The sequence below is a fragment of the Lycium ferocissimum genome, chromosome 4, assembly GCF_029784015.1.
Source record: "Lycium ferocissimum isolate CSIRO_LF1 chromosome 4, AGI_CSIRO_Lferr_CH_V1, whole genome shotgun sequence".
Taxonomy (NCBI): Eukaryota; Viridiplantae; Streptophyta; class Magnoliopsida; order Solanales; family Solanaceae; genus Lycium; species Lycium ferocissimum.
In genome coordinates this window covers 46,678,567-46,698,426 of record NC_081345.1, presented here as the reverse complement: position 1 = coordinate 46,698,426, position 19,860 = coordinate 46,678,567, and the positions used below count along the sequence as shown (strand labels likewise).

The following is a 19,860-nucleotide window of genomic DNA, read 5'->3' as shown; positions in this document are numbered from 1 at the left end:
ACTAAATATACATAATCATAGTTTTGATCTTGTATATACAGTGTACCCTTAACTCTGCCCATGTCGTTTAGTTCAGTTGAAACCCTATTTTTTAAAACTAGATCATGGAAATTTACATTTCTCTATGATTCAATTATCAAAGGAACTTTTCTTTATTCTCTCTTACGGTTTTTGATAGAGAATTTTATGATATGGGCTAAAAATTCGATTGCAGTGCTTCTGATCCTAACTTTTGGTGAGTTACCCTTGTGTTTTCTTTCAAAATAATCTTTTGTTTTCTATCAGATACAAGTACAAATTAAAGATGAATCAAATCTGTTGCTAGTTTGAAGTCCTTAAAAAACTAATTTCCTCAAGAAATTGCCAATTGAATGAAAAGAAAAGGAATTCTTCAAAATGTGGTTTGCTTATGTATTAGAAGTGACGTTGTTTATACTCTTCAAAAATATCATTGGCAGCATATTGGATCCTTCAAAAATAGTGTAGTTTTGAGGATCCAACACGAGTGCGACAATATTTTTGGAGAGCCCGAGCAATATAGGTTAGAAGAGTGCTTCTGTACCAAACTACCAAGTTATATCAAAGTCGGAAAAATGAATTGACTTTTAGAAAATTATCTGAGTCTGGATATAAGAATTATTTAGCTAACACAAACACACATATGTAGAGTTAATGATGAAATTTCTGTAATTATGTACATGGATATATAGCAAGATCAACTAAATTCTAGACCAATCAATAAAGGATGAAAAAAAGATTAAAAAAAAGTTGTAGCTGCACTTTCTGTCTTCAAATTTCTCCCTGTCAGTAGAATCAAATGACTTCAAACACAAAAATTAGCTACTACGACTACTATATTATCGCACTAAATTAAACATAATCATAATGTGTTAACACAAGACAAGAATACATTTTCCATGGAGATCTTGAAAAACATGAAATTATCCACTTCCCCTCTCAATCTCAGGCTTCAGCGCGATAACGTGTACTTGTTTAATAGATGAAAAATCATCCATCTTCGTCTTCCCCGAGCTTTTGCTACTACTTTCTATTTTATCTTCTGCTCCACATTTCATACCATGCTTGATTGCAACTTGCTTAACTTTTTTGGCCAGGAAACAAAGAAGTTTCCTGGACTCAGCCTCTGAATTTTCCAAGTATTCCTTTAGAGAGGCGATTCCATTAGTCATATCGTCTTGTCTCTCCTTCAGCTTCTTGATTTCTAACTTCAACGTATCGTTGAGATCTCTCTGGCTCCTCAACTCTTCCTCTACCCAATAATAGTAAGTTTCTTGATTAAAATCTTTCTTTAGACTTTTGTTTCTTCGCCGCTTTATGTTAGTCAGCAAGTGTTTTTTCTCCGCTTGAAACCAATAATTTTCATATTCCCATGTTTGAAGTCCAATCTTCTTGAACTTCTATTAAATCATATCTTTAGTACTTATACAATTGGAGTTAATAAGATCCATTCACTGTTGTATTGAAAATTGTACATAATGATCAAGAAATAGGGTAACTTACATAGTTATTGAGCTGATAAATGAAGCTCGACATATTAGTATGCTTGAAATATTTGGGTAGAAGCTCGAAGCTAAATCTGATATGATCCCAAATAATGAAACTAGTACCAGATGGACTCGAGCATATGATAGAGTTTGTATTCGGATCCTCCACCATATCATGTCTTCGTTACGAAAGGGGGTATACCAGGTTCGCGTAATATTTTTGCACCATCGCCACCACCACCATGTCCGTTTTCTCCCTGAAAAAATTGATTGATATTGTTCATTGCTATGTTTTTTTCTGTTGAGAGAACGGAGAAGTTTTTGTGTATTCTGAAAATTTGCAATTATGTGATGTTTGTTCTTTGTGTAGAGTTACAAGCAGAACAAAGTAATTAGCTTGCTTTTTGTTGGTAATAAAATAGACCCGCAAAAATAATATTCACGGTATTAGTGATAAACGCGGAACAATAATTTATGGTTAAATCAGCAAGAATAAAATGCAACAATAATGACACCAAGGTTTTACGTGGAAACCCTTCGAATAAGGAAAAAACAACGGCAGAGGAGCGGTGATATCACTATAGTAAGAATTTTACACATGTAGTCACGAGTATAAATACTCCAAAGACCGCTACACACACTCAAAAAGAAAAAACACTCTTTTGATTTTTCCCACCTCACTACAATATCACTCACACTTTATTTTTCTTCGTACATTATTTTCTTACACGCCTATGGTATACCTCACTTTGCTCTCTACAATTTTTCCTCTTTTTTTTTTTTTTTTTTTTTGGTGTGTTTAAAGATGATGGAGAGCTTGCTATTTATAGGGATGAAATGTGCCATTTTTCATCCTTGCATTTAATTTGGTTGTTGCCAAATTCAACTTTTGCAACTATTTTTGACAAAGGTTGCAATTTGGTTGGTGCCAAATTCAACTTTTGCAACTATATTTGACAAAACTTGCAATTTGGCTTGTGCCAAATTCTTTCTTTGCAATCATGGGGATGGACTCCACAAATCTCCCCCTCCAGACCCATTCAACTGAAGGAGGCATCTCCGTCTTCTCAGATAGAGTTAATGCCGACAAGTTCTTTGCACAATTCGAACTTGTCTCTCGGGAATCACCTTGGTTAACATATACGCAGGATTTTCACCGTGTGAATCTTTGACCCGGAACAATTCGTTCTCTACCCGATCACGAATCCAATGATATCCGACGTCGATGTGCTTTGTTCTCGCATGGTACATGGAGTTTTTGCTCAAGTCTATTGCACTCTATCCGTCACAATAGACAACATACTCCATTTGCCGCAATCCAAGTTCTTGAAGGAATCTCTTGAGCCATATCATCTCTTTGCCGCCTTCGTAGCCGCAATATACTCCGTCGCTCTGTTGTAGACAACCGGCACACACTTCGCAACTTCGACCGCCATGATATAGCTCCCCCGAAAAGTAAACAGATATCCAAAGAGTGGATTTTTCGTTATCAAGGTCACCTTCCATATCGAATCCGTATAGCCCTTCAAAATTGGATTTGATCCTCCAAAACACAAGCATTCATCCGAGCTTCCTCTTAGATACCGAGTATCCACTACGACTTCCCAATGCTCTTTCCCCGGATTTTCGAGAAATCGCTAACAATACCAATGCGCATGAGCAATATCGGTCGAGTGCATACCATTGCATACATCAAACTTCCGACGGCAGAGGAATAAGGAATCTTGGCCATTCTCTCTTTTTCCTCCGTTGTTGTAGGACACATTTCTTTGCTCGATTTCGAGATGACCAGAAGAGGTGTGCTAACCCACTTAGCACTTTTCATATTGAAGCGCTCCGACACGTTCTATGTACTTTTTTCTGCGACAAATAAAGCTTCTTTTCATCTCTCGAACGAGTAATTCTCATGCCCAAAATCTCGCTTAGCATGACCCAAGTCTTTCATTGCAAAAGACTTACTCAACTCGTTTCTTCAACTCGTCAATCTTGGAAGCATTCCCGCCTACAATCAACATATCATCCACATATAGTAGAAGGATGATAAAGTCATCATTAGAAAATCTTTGTACAAACACATAAAGTGATCGAAGAAGTCTTCTTGTAGCCTTGCTCCCCATACCGATTCAAACTTCTTGTACCACTGTCTGGGAGCTTGCTTCAATCTATATAGACTCTTCTTAAGTTTGCATACAAGATTTTCTTTACCTTTTGCCTTGAAGCCCTTGGGTTGTTCCATATAAATCTCCGCTTCTAAGTCACCGTAAAAAAGCGGTCTTCACATCCATCCGCTTTCAATCTCCAAATCAAGACTAGCAAATTCAAACCAAGAAGCGTCCGAATGGAGGACATTTTCACGATAGGAGAAAATATTTCGTCAAAGTCAATACCTTTCCTTTGACCAAATCCCTTAACAACCAATCTAGCTTTGTATCTGGGCTTCAAGCTGTGTTCTTCGGCTTTAACTTTGAACACCCATTTGTTCTTCAAAGCTCTCATGCCCTTAGGCAATTTCACCAACTCAAAAGTATGGTTCTCGTACGCAGAGATTTCATCTCATCTTGCATGGCTTCAATCCATTGATCCTTGTGCTCATCTTCCATGGCCTCCTCATAACATTCGTGTTCTCCCCATCGTTGAGTAATACATACTCATTAGGTGAATAACGGGAAGAAGGAACATCAGTCTAGTAGACCTTCTAAGTGGAATATCCGAGTCATCCACGACTTCGAGTAGGAGCATCTACCTCATCAATAGCAAGATCATTATCATCATCAACATGACCGGGACATGATTCGGGCATCACCATCGTCATCGAGCCCACCAACGTCATCAACATTTGTATGAGGGACTTGATCAAGATTAACTAAACCTTCAGAACTTGAAGATTTTATCTTCTCCGCTTTGTTAATATCTTCAATGGTTTGATCCTCCACGAAGATAACATCACGACTTCTCACGACCTTCTTCTCAATTGGATCATATAGCCTGTAACCAAACTCATCAAGGCCATAACCAATGAAGATGCACTGCCTTGTCTTGGCAATTAATTTTGACCTCTCATCTTTAGGCACATGTACAAAAGCTTTGCAACCAAACACTTTCAAGTGGTCATAGGAAACATCCTTGCCATACCAAACTCTGTTTGGAACATCACTTTGCAAAGCAACCACAGGGGATAGATTAATAACATGTGCGACGGTCAACAATGCCTCACCCCAAAAGGAATTCGGCAACTTTGCTTCGTAAAGCAAACATCTAACTCTTTCCATCAAGGTCCTGTTCATCTCTCTCGCTAAACCATTAAGCCGAGGAGTCTTAGGAGGAGTCTTCTCGGTGTCCGATACCCCGTTGCTTGCGTATTCGTCAAACGGTCCACAATATTCACCACCGTTATCGGTACGAATACACTTCAAACCTTCTTTCCAGTTTCTCTTTCAACGAGGCTCGAAACGCTTAAAGACACCTAACACTTGATCTTTAGTCTTTAAGACGTAGACCCAAAGTTTCCTTGAGCAATCATCAATAAAGGTAGCGAAGTAAAGTGCACCACCCAAAGTCCTTGTCTTCATTGGACCACATAAATCTGAATGCACCAACTCAAGCAACTCTGTCTTTCTTGAAGGAGGATGAGACTTGAAAGAAACTCTATTTTGTTTTCCAGCCAAGCAGTGCTCACACTTTTCTAATTTAGCACTTTCGAAATTTGACAATAATTTCTTTTTGGCTAGAACATTTAGTCCTTTCTCACTAATGTGGCTAAGCCTCTTATGCCATAATGTTGAAGAGCTATTGCTCTCAATTGCATTCACTATATCAACACAGGTAGAGGCCGTAGTCCAGTATAGACCACGACGCTTTTCGCCCCGAGCCACAATCATGGAACCCTTAGTGAGCTTCCACTTTCCAGCACCATTGGTACTGACATATCCCTCATCATCCAAAACACCGACAGAGATCAAGTGCAAACGAACATCAGGTGCATGCTTTACATTGTTTAAAACTAGTTTAGTTCCAATACTAGTTTCCAAACAAATCGTTCCAACACCAGCCACCCTAGATACAGTCTCATTACCCATACTCAAAGTTCCAAAGTCACCCGGAGTATAGGATGAGAAAAATTCCTTCCTTGATGTCACATGAGATGCGGCACCACCGTCACAACCCAACCTAGCTTGACTCATCACAAGCAATATTTATCGATCCGCATCAAGGACAATAACAAGATCTTCTGTAGTGACGGCGGCAACACGATTGCCATCTTCTTTCTTTTCCTCCTTATCTCTATTCTCCTTTTTCAAAATCCGGCAGAACTTCTTTGTGTGCCCTTTTTTCCCGCAGTGATAGCACTCAATATCTTTAAGTCTGCTTCTGGATTTGCTTCTATGATGCTCTCTATTTTGAGAACCACGATTCTTGCCTCTCCCCTAGTGTCAGTCACCAAGACATCTGATGAGGAGGAACCTTGAGATTTTCTTCTCATCTCTTCATTTAAAAGACTGCTCTTGGCAAGATCCATAGAGATCACACCATCCGGAGCAGAATTTGATAATGAAGTTCTAATAATTTCCCAAGAATCTGGTAGGGAACCAAGTAGAAACAAGCCTTGAATTTCTTCATCAAAGTTAATGCCCATAGCAGATAACTGGTTCATGATCCCCTGAAAAATATTCAGATGATCTGTCATTGCAGAACCATCGTGGTATTTTAAACCCAGCATTTGCTTTATCAAAAACATCTTGTTGTTACCAGTTTTCCGAGCATACAAACTTTCAAGATGCTCCCATAGGGTCCGAGCATGTGTCTCCCCAGAAATATGGTTCAACACATTATCGTCAACCCACTGTCTAATAAAGCCGCAAACCTGCCGATGCAACAAATTCCACTCTTCATCTGATTTATTATCAGGCTTTTTAGTGGCAAAGACAGGTTGATGAAAATTCTTGACATAGAGCAAATCTTCCATTTTGCCCTTCCAAATGGCATAATTTACGCCACTCAAAGTAACCATTCTACTAGTGTTGGCTTCCATCGTTTATCACAAATACAAATACTATTTATTCGGAGACCAAAGTAATTCTTTTCTGATGTGGAAGTTCAGACTGTGCTGCAACCACAGAGCATACTCAGACAGAACCTTGGCTCCGATACCACTTGTTGGTAATAAAATAGACCCGCAAAAATAATATTCACTAGATTAGTGATAAACGTGGAACACTAATTTATGGTTAAATCAGCAAGAATAAATGCGGCAATAATGACACCAAGGTTTTACGTGGAAACCCTTTTCCGAATAAGGAAAACCACGGCCATGAGAAGCGCTGATATCACTATAGTAAGGAATTTTACACTGTGTAGTCACGAGTATAAATACTCCAAAGACCACTACACACTCAAAAAGAAAAAACACTCTTTTGATTTTTCCCACCTCACTACAATATCACTCACACTCTATTTTTCTTCACAGACTATTTTCTTACACAGTCTATGGTATACCTCACTTTGCTCTCTACAATTTTTCCTCTCCTTTTTTTTTTTTTTTGGTGTGTTTAAAGATGATGGAGAGCTTGCTATTTATAGGGATGAAATGTGCCATTTTTCATCCTTGCATTTAATTTGGTTGTTGCCAAATTCAACTTTTGCAACTATTTTTGACAAAGGTTGCAATTTGTTGTTGCCAAATTCAACTTTTGCAACTATTGTTGACAAAAGTTGCAATTTGGTTGGTGCCAAATTCAACTTTTGCAACTATATTTGACAAAACTTGCAATTTGGCTTGTGCCAAATTCTTTCTTTGCAATCATGGGGATGGACTCCACACTTTTTTTATGTACATTGCCACAATATTAAAACAGGGCCTTTGATAGATAGTCCTATTTGATTTTCCTTGACTTGTCCTTGGTAAAACAGGCAAATTGAAACTATTCCTTCTTGCACTACTATTCCCTAATTCCTTAAGTCCAATTTATTTATGTTTTTTGGCTTCACTCAGTGTTCGGTATCCCAATTGGGATCTCGATTCATATTTGCGCCGCGTAAGGCCCATTAAAAGAGAAGTGTTATCTATCAGGATTCTTTTCATATTCACGGCTCGAACCCAAAACTTCTAGTTAAGGATAAAGGAATCACATATATCCCTCCACGATCCTCGATAGTAAGTCCGATTTATTTATTTTTTGATTTTCACCCAGGGTTCGATACCCTCATTGAGTCACTGGTGAGCTCCCTAACTTTCAAGGTTGAGGTGGAGAGTTCAAAACGTGTTGCATATTCTTCCCCTTCCTCCTCCACCTCTCTTATGTAATAAGAAGCAAAAATGAAAAAAAGTTAGATTTATCGATATCAAAAAAATTATTTTCGACTGTGATCTATAATTTCATTTTATGTCGTCTCTATTAGGAACTTATAAAGTATGATCAAAAAATAGTTTGGATTTGAAAAAAAAAAAAGAATATGCTCTCGTTGAGAGTCGAACTCAAGACCTCCCGCTTACTAAACGGGTGCTCTAACCAACTGAGCTACGAGAGCTGCTTATGTCATGCTTTTCGCCTTTTGTAATTTAATAGAATTCCTCTGGTGATTTTTGAACAGACATTAAAACACTCAATGGAACCTTGAGATATGTCTTTGTCTTGGTATATAATTTGAATAGAACTTTGAGACTATTACTAGTGAATTTAACCGCGCTTTGCTCGGACATGAATAATTTCATTAAATTTATGAACTAATTATTATACCTAAATATTATCACTTCAAACAAAAATGAGATCACAACAACAACCTCACAAAAGAAATTTCATATATTAAAGAGAATGAATCTAAAAACTCAAAACTAAACTGAAAGTTATCACAATCTTCTCAAAGATTTCTACTCAGAAATATAGAGAAAAAAAAAAGAAAATAGCTAGTGACAGATTAGTTCTAACACACAACTTAGGGTGAAAAATTTGAGCATTCTCAAAGATACCCAAATAATAAAATATCAAGATATTCACTAACTTGCATATAAATAAGCCAAAATAAATAATTGAGTACAAACCATAAGCTATATGACACATGTTCCTTCTCCATCAGCATATTTCTTCATCTTGATTAACAAAGAAAAAAATATATTTCTTCAGCTGTCCTTTTTATCTCCACCTCCCGTGTACAACAACTCCAATTAATAAGAGTAGGGATGAAAATGTCATGTAGGTGCAATTTTAAGGTGTCATAAACTTGTACATTAAATAATTAGAGGTTATGAATATGAAATGCTTGAAACATAGGAGTATGTATATGTGTGTGTGTATGTATATTACTACTATATGTAAGTGAGGATAGTGAGTTTTTGTAGTCCTTAATATAGGTTCCTTAAGAATTTATTATAGACATGTAAAGAATTATCATGTTATTCAAATTATACCTTAATATAGGCTTAATTATTGAATTAAACTATTATTCTTATAGTACTAATTATTATTTGTTGATGTTGTTTAGTGTTTACTAATAATCATTTGCTATTTTCAATTTTTATTCATCTGGTCAGACGTAAAGGTTTTCATTTTCTCCTTTAATTTTGCATTGTACATGTTGACAAAATAAGTAATTAACAAAGATTTCATTTAAGGTAGAATTAAGTTTTAAAGGAATAAATACATATATACTTATATATCAATGTTAAATACTTTAAAAATGTATCAAAATGTAAATTATAGTCCTTTTGTCTCAATCGAAAAATGAACTTCGAATACAGTAATAATTAATCAAATTTTACATACGCACACTTTTAACATAAAACTTATCTAACAGCTTACTATATTGGAAGAGGAACTATTTATTTTTATCTATATTCTAAATATGTTTGAAAAAATATTGTAGTTAAAGAAAATACATTTTGATCTACAAATAGTAACAATACTAGACAATTACAAAAAGTATATTTTTTAATATTACAATATTTTGTAAAATACCGGATAATCAATATTTTATAAAATTTAGGATAAAATAGTTAAGTTCAACATGAAAAAAGTTATTACAATGTAGATTTCATAAAAAGGTTCATTAAATTAAGAAAAAGAAAAAATGTTATTTTTAACATGCATCTTTTGGAAGGAAAAATAAAGCTTAAAGTAAGAATTTAATTTTATTAACTTTTCAGTATTTTCCTTTTTTGATTTAATTTGAAGAACTTCTAGAGATTATCTTGTATTATAAAGGCTTTTAATTATTTATATTTATTTATAAGTTAACTTTATTTATTTCATCAACAACAATATTTTCGCATTTAATATTTTTGACATTAATTGAATACTGTAATATCTTTTGGTAAAAAAATAAGTTAGGCAATATGGGTTCAATTCAAAGAATCAAATGAGATTAATATAAAATATGAAAAGCTCAATTTGGATCATCAGGGACTTTAATCTCAAAAGATTTAAGTAAAATATAAATTAGAAGATTTCTATTGTTTTTTTAAAAAAAAAAAAAAGAATCTAATACAAATAAGAAAAATGTTTTCTAACTTTCATATAAGTTTTGTACTTTGAAATTTTAGAAGTCTTTTGAAAGTGTCAAATTAATGTTCCAAAAATAAAGAAGCAAGAGCAGATTTTTTTTAAAAAAAATACCTATAAATTAAATTTTTAACATCGGTAAGCCCGGGCCAAATAACACAAGCGTGTATATATATATATATATATATATATATATATGAGAATGGCAATTGCGTGTATCATGAAAAAGATTAAAAAACACTAATAAAGTATAGCATGCACGCACATACTTACATGAACACTATCCAATTCTAGAGAATGCAAGCTCAGAAGAATATGTCTCTTAATTATCTCTACACTTGGTTATTGATAAAAAAATGGTCAGCTAGCTAGTACGTCTGACAAATGATAGTGTTGGACGGCTGTCTACTGATCTTCAGAAAAATTTAATGCACATTGTTACCATGGAAACAAACCAAATTTGAAGCATCACTCAACAAAGAATCATTATCGATAAAAAATGGTCAGCTAGCTTGTACCTCAGACAAATCATAGTGTTGGATGACTGTATACTCATCTTCAGAAAAAACTAATGCACATTGTTACCATAGAAACAAAACAAATTTGAAGCATCACTCAACAAAGAATCATTATCGATAAAAAATGGTCAGCTAGCTTGTACCTCAGACAAATCATAGTGTTGGATGACTGTATACTCATCTTCAGAAAAAACTAATGCACATTGTTACCATAGAAACAAAACAAATTTGAAGCATCACTCAACAAAGAATCATCTGAAAATTAAGCACCCTCTCTATAAAAAATTATCTATAAAATTCTCAGAAAAAATTCTCTACTCTTACCCAAAAACATATTACAAAAAGGAAAAGATATCTGACCGCAACATCACCCGTGTTTCTTCTTCTCTATCCATTGTTGCGATCGAATTTTGTCACCAAGCAACGAAGGTCGAAGGGCTTCATGAAGTGGACGGTCCAAAGTGTGAGTTTTGGCGTGTGAGGAGAATCATGAGTATTTATAAAGACTTTTGGAATTTTCTTTATTTATTATGAATCATAAGAGTCATTGAAATTCTGCAGTTGCATGTATGAATAGCCTTTGGCTTTGCTACCATAAATATTCACTACTGTGCAGTTTTTAACCATAAAGAGAATAACGTGTAATAACTTCATATAATACCGTAACTGTTATTCTTGAATTTTTCCTTTCATCAATCTGAACATTGAGAATTTAATTTGAGAATTTAATTGTAATAAGTAGTCCTTTTATGTTGGTACCGTTATTTTATTGCTGCAAATAAACATTAGAATTCTAGTGTAACATATATCTGAAAGGAACAGGAAGAAGTGGAGTATTAATTAGTAGTATTATTTATTGACCCAATTAATGTTGTTTCACAATTACGTAAAAATAGGAGAAAAAGCCAAAAGAAATAAGAGAAAAGCCGAAAAAGAGAAAAGAAAATACTAAAGGGTCATAGAGACGCGCTACATCAATTGCCTACGCCACTTTATATTATATATAGATAGATTTGTCTTGGTACATAATTTGAATAGAACTTTGAGACTATTATTTGTCTTGGTACATAATTTGAATAGAACTTTGAGACTATTATGTCTGTCTTGGTATATAATTTGAATATTTGAGGTATTCTAATGAAAATTAAGCAAGTTAAGATATCAAAGAGTTTCTATGAAATTGGGAAATTAAGCAACATAGAGGATTGAACGAAAGGTTTATCACTAATTATGATTAATTAATATTTACTGTTGTCTCAATTTCAGTTTGAACCTAAATTAATATAATTTGATGTATGCATCAAATCCATCTGCAACAAACCAACATATCAAAGAGACCTGAGAGTAGCATCCTGATCGATACTTCCGCTTCTTTAGGAGTGAAATGTAATTTAAATCATATCAAACAAAGTACCATTTATGATAGTGAGCATTTCATACAATAGACCCTGACAAACTGGGGATTGAGGCGTAGTCGTTGATGTTGTCTACGTGTTATGTTCAACAACACTTTCTTACACCCCTTTTAAGTTTCAAGACATTTCAAGTTTCCTATCTACTTTTGAAGGCTATTTCAGAGACATAAAGGAAGTTCAAACATATTGCCTTCTTTAGACACAAGTACTTCAGTTACATATTTAATCAATCTGTCATGTCTAGCAAAAATAATATTAAGCTTTTGGGGTATAAAACAGATAGGAACAACCACAATTTAGTTAGTTATGATTAAAGGTCAAACTGTAAGAAAGGAAAGTCAAGATCATCCTCATATAATTTTTGCCATAATCAAACTGTAACAAGGAAAAATCAACAAAACAAGGAAAGTTACACAAGATTCTCAGATAGTTTTGCCATATCAAACTCCACAGTGCTTTTTTCCTGACAACTAAATTCGTCAACGTCCTAGACACGAAAAGAGTCTATTCTACTTCTTGTAGATAATCATCTATTTCAGCTGGTGTGAGAACTCTGCAAGGAAATGAACTGGTAAGCTTAATAACCAGCTCAAAAAGAGATTATTTTAAATTTAACGACAAAGAAAACACTTGCCTGAATACTTTGTCATTGCCAATGATGCCAATCTCGATGTTTTTTCCAGAGATCTGACCCTCAAATCTGGATGGATACAGAAAGATTATCGTTAGGGATATACTCATGTTATCATTCTGATCTTAGCAATGAAGCAAAAATAAATCTCTTCCAAAATAAGTACTGGGACATGTAGAAACACACCGTACCAAGGGGAAAATTCACAACTACAACAATAATTGCATCATGAAAAAAGTTAAGATGCTTACCCCTCCTTCAGGGTCAGTATAGCAGTGTGTACAGCATCATCAAGTTCCAATTCCTCAGTGTACCTGGGAGAAGCATGAGTATCAGTTTTAAAAGCAAATAAATATTCACCAGTTATTATAAAAAACAGTTCAGATTGGCTATTAGTTGGCAAATAACATGATGGTCCAATTTTTAAAGTTCACTGGTGGATGGTTGCTTTAGACATGATCAGTTATTTACCACCTCTTTCACCTAACCGTCTGCTTTAGTAGAAGTCGGTTCATTCATACATGTGAAACTTGCAGACTTTATGATTCCATGAACTCATCAATTAGTAGAGACTACGCTAGACCACACTCCCTCATCATTTTTTCACCACCCTCTGACCCACCTCTTGTCATGATGGTTCTCTTGATAATCACACTTACTGAATCGTGACTTGGTGATGGCACATCCAAGTTAAGTAAAGAGAATCATATTGGGTAATGACTTATGAAACTAAAATTATTCAAACTCTTATCAAAGGCGCACAGGATCTTTTACACTAACACTTACAAGAATACAAAGACAGGATCTAACAATTGACGCACTAGCTCTGCTGGCAGTCTTTCTACTCCTAAATTCTACCTCACTTGATTGTTGCAAAGAGATGCAGGTTCCTCAATCACCAGTTTCACACTCCAACCAATACAAAGTTATACTCGCAGTACAATGTATACACTACTGTTTCCACAGCAAATCAAATGCCCCAACCACTTTCCAACTTTTAGTACAAAAACTGAAGCACTAGGATATAATGTGGAATAAGAACGTGAACAGTTCAAGATGAAAAAAGTTTGTTGTCAAAGAAGATTGGGTGGAATTGGATGTTTGCGGGCATTATCAGAAGGTAGTATCGTGTAACGGGATATACCACGGGTTTTTAGAGTTTAGTTCACAAGGAGTGTCCAAGGAGAACCTTAAAGTTTCTAATGGTATTTTCTATAACTTGATCTGTCCTTGATGTGTACCTTTGAATAAAGTAACTGTGATTGACGTGCTGGTTAAAAGTCTGATCAACTTGGGATGCTAAAGCTTAAAATGAGATGAGGGGTACACAATTCCGTGATAACTTACCTCTTCTCTAGAAATGTCTTCGCATTAGACACATTCTTCCCCATGGCCGAAGCCTTCCAAGAGAAGTAAGAACCTGATGGATCCACCTAAATGAGAAGAAAAAAAAAACAGAATATCAGAACAGTTCTAGCATCATAACTCAGGACCCTGTAAATTAGCTCATGAAAACATGACCCACCCAACACGTTCAAGTTTGGGCGAGTCATTGACCCATCCATTTATAAGCTCAGGCCATTTTAGCCCAACCTATTTCAGTCAATCCAAAAATTGGGCTGATATGTAGCCCAAATTGACCCATGCATATCTTGTCAAACTATTTTCAAAAAGACATTTTTTTATTTGATACGTTATATAAAAAAAAATAGCCACAACAAAGGAGAACAATAGTTTTATTAGGTACTTGAAAAATCACAAAAGAGCAAACAAAGAAATTAAAACTTAGTAAGAATTTAGGGGTCAGGTTATGACCCCCATTTTAGCCCAGCCCATTTCAGCCCAAGCAATTTGATCCGCCCAAATCCAGCCCAACCCGCCCATTTGACACCCCTAGGTTAAACAGGTCATACAAAGAGGTGTTAATCAAGTGGGAGAAGTAGCAGGTGAGGCATGGGAATGAATGTATAGAGCAACCAACATAAAGCAAGTAGCTCATATGCACCTTAATAACAATAAAGGACATAAAGAGACAAGTGAACACACCAACAAGAGGTAGATAATATACCTGATATAGTTGAGGACCCTTGTCATCATATCCCGCAACCAAGAGTGAAACACCGAATGGCCTTACACCACTGCATAGGAAAGACCAAAAGGAATAGAATTAAGAGATTGCACAAAGAAGACTACCCATGGTCACAAACAGATATACCAAGGAAATCTAGTTTAGTTTCATAACATGAGCAGCGTGCTTTCCAATTGATAGTTTTAACCAAGCAGAAAAGAGAATGGAAAAGTGGAATAAATACTAAGGAAGAACTCAGAGAACCGAGAATACAAGAAGATAAAAATTGTAGCAGTATTTTCATTCTGTTCCCTTCTCACATGATATTGACAAACAAGGTAAAGCTGCTGCTTCTTTAGATTTATTACCAGCACCAACGTACAATTTTTAGATTCTGTATGCCTTCAACTACAACTATGTCAACAAGGTTCCATTAGAAAATGAAGGCAGTGATGCTTTCAATATATGCATATGTCAAGCAATTGGTTTATTACGCACACTGCTGACCATTTTTTCAACCATTCATTAAATACTATATGAGGCAAAAATGCATCATCATATCAGTGATATCAGTCACAAGCTACACAATTAGCAAATGTTAAAGTATTGTGCTTCAAGAATTTTAATGGTGTCGAATCAATTAAGAACAGACTGAATCATAGTGATGATTGACCATACAATAAAGTCCATAGAAGGAGAGAGGCCAACCACATCACTTAAGAAGAGAAAATATCAAATTTAATGTTTGACAAACCACAAAGTTTTTTTGAGTGTGTCAATCAGTCATTTTGTGCTTGATATCAAAAAAACAACAGAAATTAAATGATTTAAAAAGAAGAAACAAGTAAAAAACCCAAATTGCTAATATAGGACACTCCGTGTTTAGTGAATTATGATATAAAAGAGCAGTTACCCTGATTGTGTGAATTCCTGCATGACAGCAGCAGTTTCCCTCACCAATTGCGTGACAGGTATTGGTTCCTATGCATAGACAAATTAGGCAACAATAGTACACATCAGTTATGCTTAAAATATCAATATCAAACAGGCCTGATGCAATACCACTAATATTACATTTAGTTGAACAAGGACACAACAACTACTATACTTCGATCCCAAACAGGTTGGGATCAGCTATATGAATCTCCACTGACCATACTGCTCACAGTTGAAAAAGGACAAAGGAGGAAAAAACACATCTGTTCCCAGAAAGCAAGAAAACAAAGTACTCTTGACAGCGACAATATCAAGAAAACGTACTCCCAAATACTCCTTCAATGTCCTAATTATGTTAAATGTTTAAAAAAATTAAGATAGTTGTATCAAATGCCAGCATACTGGAACCACAAAGTGGTATTACATCACACAGTAACTCCAAACACAACATAAATCAATCTTGGCAATGGTAAAAACTAATTCATACTTTATAGAGTCGATAATATTGCTCAGCCTGCTTTCTACTTTTTCGCACCAAAACTCGAGAATCAGGGCCCATGCCGCTGCAACAAAGATCATAAATGTCAGTCAAGAATATGCCTTGACCCCTAGAATATTGAGGAAGTAAAATTATGTATGTTCAAGCTGGGCCCATCAAACTAAGGAGCTCAGATAGGGAGAATAAGCACAGTTTGACAGTGATAGCAAAGTCCTTCCCCGCAAATTTTATGAAGTATGTTAAGCTGACTCCATCAAACTGTCAATGCAAAGATACTTAAGATGCGGCTATAACTGAACCCAATGCTGCTCATTATCTCAATTCATATAAATAATACTGGGTTGGGATAATTAACTGAACTTGCACATTCTTTTCGTGGAAATTCTGCTACCGAATTCCATAATCTATCAATTATAAGTGCGATTCACTCGGTCAAATGTGAATAAATATCAAAGAAACCCACCTCAATTTTTCGTATAGTTGAAAACAAAAACCCATTCTATTTTAATGATCCTCTAGTCATTTCATGGTTGACCTTAAACGTGTGAGAAAATAAACCATGAACTAGCCAATTAACAAAACTAATAAAAGAGCTCAACCACTAGAGAGGATGGTCATTCATAATCCGAAGTCAGTTTGCATACAACTCTAGGCATGTTCACCATACATACTCGTATCCTGTAATATGAAGAGGATACCTTATGACAATAAAGATAAAGGATCTCTCACCTGTAAACTACTCCAATATTTGGTGTCAAAATCTGAATCTTTTGCACCTGAATTATATATATAAAAGAGAGGGGATGAAGATGGTTACTACGACAAATGTTAAGAGATACACATATAAAAAGTGAGAAATCTATTGAAATTGCAAAACACACCAGTAGTTACGAAGCTTACTACTAATACAGAATCAAGAAAACGGGAAGAACGAAATCCACAGTGCTACTGTACAGAGGAAAAGCATTTAAGACTAGTAAGGCAGTAAGCATGACCTTGAATGCACTTGTTGATATGTTGTCACCTTATGACAGTATTTTGAGATATTTGGAGACTTACTCTCCATAGCGGTAAACTGAACACTACTAACATCTTTGTACAACCTTAACATCTAAGCAAATTCCTACTGACTGATTACTAGAAATAAGCACAAAACTATAAATTCTTGCAATATAGATGAAGCCATAAAGATGTCACACCAGGGATTTGTGAACAAGTACAATCAGTCATGACTCATGGATAGACAACGAAGGATGATTCTAAAGAGAAAAACTTACAGATGTTTCATCAACAAGGATGGATGGTAATTTCTTCTCAGTTGCAATTACAACACCATTAGCAGCTGCAATCATCCAATTATAAATGTAAAATCTCTAAAAGAACTAGAAATTTATTGTCAAATAAAAAGGAGAGCTCAATTATTCAACTTAATTACGAGGAATCCTTTTTATGATATACCGAACGATTATAGTAGAATACATCTATCACATTACAAATACATTCTTGATTAAATGAAAGGCCTCAGCACTGGGATCTGATAGCATAATCTATATTGCAAAAGCCATGGAGATCCAAATCAATATGAAAAGTAAAACGAACAAGATCTAAATTGAAATAATCGAGGACTTCTGTTTGCGGCATGCTCTAAATAAAATTTATTTATGGCTTCATGACTCAATACTAACCAACTTAATAAAAGGGCATCCCGGTGCACAAAGCATCCCCTGTTAGCCAGGTCCGAGGAAGGGCCGCACCCCAAGGGGTGTGATGTTGACAGTCAACCCAAATGCAAGCATTAGCGACTGCTTTCACGGCTCGAACCCGTGACCTATACATCACACGGAGACAACTTTACCGTTGCTAACCGACATAATAACTAGCATAATCTTTGGCTTTATGTCAAATGTCAATACTGCCAAGATGTCAGTAATTGGGCATTGCTAGTTAACCGTACACGCAAGTACCTATGGACATAAAAGATGCACTTTCTTTTTTGAAACTGGTAAAGTGACATAAAAGATGCACTTATTATAACTTGAGTTACCTTTAATCCCCAGTGACGTTTGACCTGATCCAACTGCGGTCAAGGCATGTTCAATCTGAACCAGCTTTCCAGATGGACTATGTAACAACAAACCATGACAAGAGAAATTGCAGTCAAAAGAAGAAAAGGTATACGTAAATCGACATACATACAGTAGCTCCCATAAATCCCTACCTGAAAGTGGTAAGAGAGAAAGAGTACTGACTATCACCCATTGGATTAAATGCTAGTCTTCAATCGAGACCCTGAAATAACATGCCACGGGAATGTATTAGATATAGGAGTCATCGACTTAATTCTGAGCGTGCCTATTTACTTTAGTTGTTGAAGAATCATTTTGAACTACGAACACAAAGTTTTACCAAAATTGCCAAGGACAAGACTCAATTCCCAAAACTCTTTCTTGACAAGAAAAAGTTTCGCTCTTTTTCTAATTCTCGCTCTAATTTTTGCGTTTCTCTCTCTCTCTCTCTCATACACCTCCACAAATCATCAGGCCAGCCGCTATAGCCTATGATAGATCTTTAGCGAATAAGGGAACTAATATCTCCTTCTATTCTTTTTTTTTTTTTTAAATGGTAACAGAAATTTCATTAATAACAGAAAATTTAGTCTCAGCACAAAGAAAGTGCTAAGAGATACAAGCCAAAAACCTGGTCTTGTACCAGTTACAGATACCCTATGAGGTCAACTACTGACTCTATGTCTTGAAACAAATGAGCAAACCTCGGTATGTCAACAATCGAAAACTCACGCAAAGTTTTCGATTCATAATCTTAGCCAAAGAAAGATTAAAGTATGATTAAACTTAAGATCAAATTAATTTCAAAGACCATTTGAGATATTTTAACTCAACAAGGTTTCCTCTTTCTCCTTCTATTTACCATTTTATAGGGGAAAATGAAGAACCCTAGAAAGAAAAAGAAAAAAAAAATTGAACTTATACTGTAGTTCCAAACAAGGTGCTAAATTAAGTACAATTACAAAACCTAAGTATGTTAACAATCCAAAATACATGAATACAATACACAATGCTAAGTTATAACAACAACATTAGATTCACAATTTTAGCCAAAGAAATGCATAAATTTTAAATTTAAAAAAAAAAAAAAAAAAGTTTCCTCTTTTTCCTTCTATTTACAATTTTATGGGGGAAATGGAGAACCCTAGTAACAAAAAAAAACAAAAAAAAAATAAAAAAAAATTCCAAACACGGTGCTAAATTAAATAAAATGACAAAACCTAAGTATACACAATGGTAAGTTGATTAACAACAGTTATTAGATTCATAATTTTAGCCAAAAGTAAGATAAAAAAATATGATTAAACTTAAGCTCAAACTAATTTTACATGGTTTTAACGACGAGATAGAGGAATTACCGGATTTCGGCAGTTAAATGTAACGGTAGCGACGAAGAGTTACCGGCGAAATAGCAGAATTGTTTTTTTCGAAGCAGAAATAGGTAGTGTTGGAGTAGGCTTGGGGAAAAAGAAATTTGATTTATTTGTTATTATTATTGATAAAAAAAATACCCTTAAACTATTCTAAATAAATTAATTTTAACTTCCGTTACGTTTTTGGCTTAAAAATAATGTTTTTGGCTTAAAATTGCCCTTCGATCGGTCGAGTATGTCAGCATTATCTTTTTACTAACTGTTGCTCCAAAACAAGAGGTAGATGGATTAGTTTTACCCTTGAAAAGGGGCATTTTTACCCTTATTTTTTTAACTTTTTTCTCTTTTTTTGGATTG

General features: G+C 35.0%; 2 protein-coding genes and 1 non-coding gene across 3 annotated transcripts; all 3 read right to left on the bottom strand.

The window, feature by feature from the left end:
• Window positions 1-941: 941 nt before the first annotated feature.
• LOC132054116 (heat stress transcription factor A-9-like) lies at window positions 942-1,554 on the bottom strand. Its single transcript, XM_059446178.1, has 2 exons — window positions 1,522-1,554; window positions 942-1,418 (listed from the first exon to the last, which is right to left on the bottom strand). Exons 1-2 carry the CDS (start codon window positions 1,552-1,554, stop codon window positions 942-944), a joined length of 510 nt encoding a protein of 169 aa, XP_059302161.1.
• Window positions 1,555-7,956: 6,402 nt separating this feature from the next.
• On the bottom strand, window positions 7,957-8,030 carry TRNAT-AGU (transfer RNA threonine (anticodon AGU)). The gene has a single exon. It is a non-coding gene; the product is annotated as a tRNA-Thr (tRNA).
• A 4,178-nt stretch (window positions 8,031-12,208) lies between these two features.
• Window positions 12,209-19,643, bottom strand: LOC132053332 (proteasome subunit alpha type-2-A). Its single transcript, XM_059445310.1, has 12 exons — window positions 19,489-19,643; window positions 18,283-18,353; window positions 18,109-18,185; window positions 17,342-17,406; window positions 16,794-16,840; window positions 16,053-16,128; window positions 15,543-15,610; window positions 14,630-14,699; window positions 13,909-13,994; window positions 12,813-12,875; window positions 12,565-12,630; window positions 12,209-12,483 (listed from the first exon to the last, which is right to left on the bottom strand). Exons 2-12 carry the CDS (start codon window positions 18,321-18,323, stop codon window positions 12,435-12,437), a joined length of 708 nt encoding a protein of 235 aa, XP_059301293.1. The 5' UTR covers window positions 18,324-18,353; window positions 19,489-19,643; the 3' UTR covers window positions 12,209-12,434.
• Between the last annotated feature and the right edge of the window lie 217 nt (window positions 19,644-19,860).

Coding starts and splice junctions, on each gene's coding strand:
- LOC132053332 (XM_059445310.1), bottom strand. CDS start 18,323: ATGGGTGATAGTCAGTACTCTTTCTCTCTTACCACTTTCAG. Junction 17,407..18,108: donor AACGTCACTGGGGATTAAAG/GTAACTCAAGTT, acceptor GGATGATTGCAG/CTGCTAATGGTGTTGTAATT. Junction 16,129..16,793: donor AATATTGGAGTAGTTTACAG/GTGAGAGATCCT, acceptor TCTTTGTTGCAG/CGGCATGGGCCCTGATTCTC.
- LOC132054116 (XM_059446178.1), bottom strand. CDS start 1,554: ATGTCGAGCTTCATTTATCAGCTCAATAACTAT. Junction 1,419..1,521: donor TTTATCAGCTCAATAACTAT/GTAAGTTACCCT, acceptor ATGATTTAATAG/AAGTTCAAGAAGATTGGACT.